General features: G+C 37.8%; 1 protein-coding gene across 1 annotated transcript; it reads left to right on the forward strand.

The window, feature by feature from the left end:
- The first annotated feature begins 1,250 nt into the window (after window positions 1-1,250).
- On the forward strand, window positions 1,251-2,443 carry LOC111436525 (uncharacterized mitochondrial protein AtMg00810-like). The gene is made up of 2 exons (XM_023074286.1): window positions 1,251-1,469; window positions 1,955-2,443. The coding sequence occupies exons 1-2, from the start codon at window positions 1,251-1,253 to the stop codon at window positions 2,441-2,443; spliced, it is 708 nt and encodes a 235-aa protein (XP_022930054.1).
- Window positions 2,444-5,132: the final 2,689 nt, after the last annotated feature.

Consider the following 5,132-nt stretch of genomic DNA (forward strand, 5'->3'; position numbering starts at 1 on the left):
AATTGCCAAGCTTATTTATTTGGAGCCAAATGTAAAAGTGCTCACTAATCATAGGACAATCAATCTCCTAATGATGAAATTTAATGCTAAGCCAAGATTAATCGGATGGATTCTACTACTACAAGAATTTGAGATATAAATATTGGATACGAAGGGAGCTAAAATTCATGTAGCAAATCACCTACTTAGGCTAGAAAACATGGAGAAAAATATCAACCAAGAAGAAATTGATTATGCTGACAACTCTCCAAAAGTTGAGTTATATCATGTCTTTTTAGAGTTAATTTTGCACTCATACTCACCATTTATTCTAATTAGTATACATGAAATAGTCGATTGTGGTTTAATATGAAAAGAATATCGATTTGCATAAATCAAGCTTAATTGTATACTTAATTGAGTTATTTGGAAAACTTCCAAAACATAAATGTTGTACCATGATGTTGTAGTAAATTTGGAAACAACACTACTTGCAAATCTGTAAATAAATTGCTGACCCTAATGCTGAAGCAATTCGGAAATCAAACTTTTTGGGGATGACATGGAAATTTTAATCCACATTAGCAATCCACGTGGGTCATTGACTATCAAATTAGAAACATCCTAGGTAGATGCTTTTATCCTTTCTCATCCCTTAATAAGAAGAAACAACATTATAAAAGGAAAATGATACCTAAAAAAGGAGGAGAGTCACACTTTAGAAAGCAGATTTTCGGATTAGACAGCAGCAGCCTCTGCTGCAGTGAACAGATGTGAAATCAAAGAAGAAGAACAAAACCCTAATCCAACAGTTTTTGACAGCAGAAGGGAAAGAAGACCAAGAAGGATTGATTGGGGCAGAGAGGTGGATGTGAAGGATTGATTGGGGCAGAGAGGTGGATGTGAGAGCTCAAGGGAAGGGAACTTCCATTGAAGAACAACAACAAAGCTGGATAAATTTGTAATTCCTTACCGGAAGGGAATTTCTTATTCTAACAATTTAATACGATTGAGATGTGGGTTCCTCTGTTTAATTCAGCTTGTATGGAGAGCTAAACTTTATAGAGGAGGTGAGAGAGTTTTATGTAGTTTAAGTTTTATGTGGGTTCATCTTCGAGTGTTCGGCTGCGTCGCATACATGAAGGTAGCGCGTCCCTATCTCGCCAAGCTCGATCCTAGGGGGCTGAAGGTCGTCTTCATTAACTATGTGACCGAGGCATTCCAAAATCCAAATCAATTCAAGGTAGAGTACCTAATCATCAAACCGAGAGATGGAGGAGTGCAGCATCGCAACACCACGTACTGCAGATTCATCGCTGGATGCCGATCATGATGATGATCTGGTGGCTAGGTACTGGAGGATGGAAGACCTAGTGGGAGGAGGTGAATCACCTAGAATAGGGGAGCGCGAGCTCGAACAAGAGGTGGATGAACTGCATGTCATCAGCGCAGATGAATTGAACACTTTAGGAGTCATTCGAAAGGAACCCGTGCTGGCAGAATGATGCAAGAAGAGATGACGTTTATCACTGACTACAAGACATGGAGTCTAGAGGATATGCCGCCAGGACCCTAAGCCATAGGGCTCAAATGTGTCTTCAGAGGGAGAAGTTGTGAAACACAAGGCCCATCTGGTGGCGAAGGACTAGTCTAGAAGTAAGGAATGGACTTCGAGGAGGTATTCAGGCACGGCAAGGGTGGAATCTGTCCGCCTATTGCTGGCAATCACGGCACATCATTCTTGGGAGGTCCACCACATAGACGTGAAGTCTGCATTCCTCAACGGAGAGCTGAAGGAGACCGTCTATGTCTAATAACTACCACGCTTCCTAGAGAACCACAACCCTGGCAAGGTATTGCGCTTGCACAAGGCACTCTATAGGCTTCGGCAAGCACCATAGCCTGGAACGCGAAGCTTGACAGTATCCTATTGTCGCTGAAGTTCAAGCGTTGTGCCTCTGAGCATGACATGTAGAAGCACGGTCACGGCGAGCAGCGACTGATCGTGGGAGTGTACGTCGACGACCTCATAATCATTGGAGGCGACATGAAAGTTCTCGGAATATTCAAGAGGGAGATGTCAAAGAACTTCAAGATGAGCAATCTCGGAGTGTTCAGCTACTACCTCGGCATTGAAGTGCAACAGAGTACTGCCAGCATCACCATTTGTCAATGTGCGTACACAAAGAAGTTGTTGGACATAGCTGGGCTTGTAAATAGTAACCCTACAAGGAAGCCAATGGAAGCCCGACTCCAACTGAGGAAAGTCAGCACTACAACGACAGTCAACTCCACCAATTACCGCAGCATTGTCGGGAGCCTGCACTATCTGGTAAACACACGCCCTAGCCTTGCTTATTCCGTTGGATACGTGAGTAGGTTTATGGAAGCACCTAGGGAGGAGATCTTGTGGCTGTCAAGTGCATCCTGCATTATGTGGTGGGAACCAGAGGCTGGGGTGTGAGATACTACGCAGGGAGAGGAAGGGAGAAGCTTGAGCTGGTCGGCTACAGTGATAGTGACATGGCCAGTGACGTTGATGATCGTAAGAGCACAGTGGGATGATTTACCTCTTCTCAGGCGGCGCAATCTACCGGCAACTAACTAAAAGGTAGTTGCTTCATCTTCTTGCGAAGCAGAGTACATTGCCGCTTCGACGGTAGTGATACAAGGGGTCTGGCTTGCGTGACTGATGGAAGAACTCATCGGAAAAGAAGACGATCCACCAATGCTTTATATGAACAACAAAGCTACGATCTCCCAGATCAAAAATTAGTTTTCCACGACCAGAGCAAGCACATAGAAATCAGATTTCACTACATCCGGCAATGTGCAGATCGGGGGCTCATCAAGATTGATTTTATTTGAACTGAGGAACAGCTTGGAGACATCTTCACCAAATCTCTAGCGCAGTTTGCTCAGTTTTTTCATATGAATGCACACATGATTCCTAAATTTGTGAAAACTAACTTGTTAGAACCCAAACAAGTATGGGTACCAAAATGTCAACTTTGAATATTATTGTTTATAGGTTTATTTGAAAGCCTCCAAGAAAAATAAGTGGTATTTGGAAAGTGATTGCTCAAGACACATGATGGGAAACCAATCCAAGTTTGTGAGTCTTTCCAAGAAGGATGGTGGCTTAGTAACTATTGGTGACAACAAGAAGCGTAAAATAATTGAAAACGGTACTATAGGTGCTGGTACTCTCTCTGAAAATGTAATTTTAGTTGATGATTTTTCGAGATTTACTTGGGTTTTGATGATAAAACATAAAAATGATGTTTCGAAAAGATTTGCTAGTTTTGTAAAAGGAGTTCAAGATGAAAAAGGTTTTTTTTAATTACTAAAATTAGGAGGATTATGGAGGAGAATTGGATAGTGTAGCATTTGAAAATTTCTGTAAAGATAATGGTTTTTATCCTGACTTATGTCCAAAGACTCCTGAACAAAACGGTGTGGTTGAAAGAAAAAGAATCGTACTTTACAAGAATTTGTTAGATCGATGTTAAATGAATATGATTTACCTAAATATTTTTTGGCGGAATCTGTTAATTCCGCTTGTTATGTTTCAAATAGAGTTTTAATTAGACCCTGTATAGATAAAACTCTTGTGAACTTTGGCATAATTATTGGTATTTCAAAGTTTTTGGTTGCAGATGTTTTATTTTGAACAGCAAATAAAAGCAAAGAAAATTTTATTCTAGGACAGATATGGTATTTTTCTTGGTTATTCATTTACAGAGTTTTCAATAAGAGAACTTTGGTTATAGAAGAATCTATGCATGTGGTATTTGATAAATCTTGTAATGATATTTCTAATGAGTCTATTTGTAGTGATGATTTAGAAAGAAATTTTGGAGATTTACCTGTCAGTGAAAACGGAAAAGAAACTCTTTCAAGTAAAGAGGAGGCGAGCTTAAATGAAAAGAAGGAAAAAGGTTCTTCATCTATGCCAAAAGTATGGAGGTATGCCTCATCTCATCCCAAGGACTTGATTATTGGTGATCCCGAACAAGGTGTGAAAACTCATTCTTCTATTAATTTATTTAATAATCATGTTTTTTTCTTTTCTCAAATTGAACCAAAAAGTCTTAAGGGATGCCGAAAATGATGAGTTTTGGATTTTAGCTATGCAAGAAGAACTAACCCTCTAATATTTCCATTATTGGAATCAAATGGATTTTTAGAAATAAAATTGATGAAAATGGGAATCTCACTAGAAATAAAGCTAGACTTGTAGCTCAAGGTTATTGTCAGGAGGAAAGTATAGACTATGAAGAAACTTTTGCACCCGTTGCTAGATCAGAAGCTATTAGAATGTTACTTGCATTTGTTTCTTACAAAAAAAAATTTTATATTATATCAAATGAATGTGAAAAGTGCATTCTTAAATGGTTATATTATGGAGGAAGTTCATGTAAAACAACCTCCTAGATTTGAAATTTTTGATTTTTCACATCATGTCTATAAGTTGAAAAAGGCTGTTTATGGCTTAAAACAAGCTCCAAGAGCTTGGTACGATATACTTAGTAATTTTCTTATTAAGAATGATTTCAGAATGGGTAAGCTCGACACTACGCTCTTTATTAAAATTTAAGAAAAAGATATGTTATTAGTGCAAATACACGTGGATGATATTATATTTGATTCTACTAATCCTTCTTTATATAAAGAATTTTCTAAATGTATGATGAGTATGATGGGAGAGCTCAGTTTCTTTCTTGGGCTTCAAATCAAACAACTGGTATCTTCCTAAATCAAGAGAAATACACCACAGATTTACTCAAAAGGTTCAAGTTCAATGAGGGTAAAACTGCAAAAACTCCAATGAGCACATCTACTAAGCTTGACAAGGATGAAAAAGGTAAATATGTAGATATAAAATCTTATCGAGATATGATTAGATCTTTACTTTATGTAATAGCCAAAAAATAATAATAACAATAATAACAATAAAAATAAATAAACAAATAAAAATAATTATAAAAAAATATATACGGTCAAAATAATAAAAATAAAAATAATTCATAATTAAATAACTAAAAAGGATTACTTAAAAATAAAAATAAAAATAAAATTTACCCACCTCACTCTCCTCTGGTCCCAACCGCATCCTCTTTCCTCAGCCCCACCATATCACAATTCATCAA

This window comes from Cucurbita moschata, unplaced genomic scaffold, assembly GCF_002738365.1.
Source record: "Cucurbita moschata cultivar Rifu unplaced genomic scaffold, Cmos_1.0 Cmo_Scf00055, whole genome shotgun sequence".
In the NCBI taxonomy this organism is placed as follows: Eukaryota; Viridiplantae; Streptophyta; class Magnoliopsida; order Cucurbitales; family Cucurbitaceae; genus Cucurbita; species Cucurbita moschata.

What these genes read in the sequence shown, in the direction of transcription:
- LOC111436525 (XM_023074286.1), top strand. Translation starts at nt 1,251, where the DNA reads ATGGAGGAGTGCAGCATCGCAACACCACGTACTGCAGATTCATCGCTG. An exon ending in GAGTCATTCGAAAGGAACCC is followed by an intron (nt 1,470 to 1,954) that starts GTGCTGGCAGAA and finishes CATGACATGTAG; the next exon opens with AAGCACGGTCACGGCGAGCA.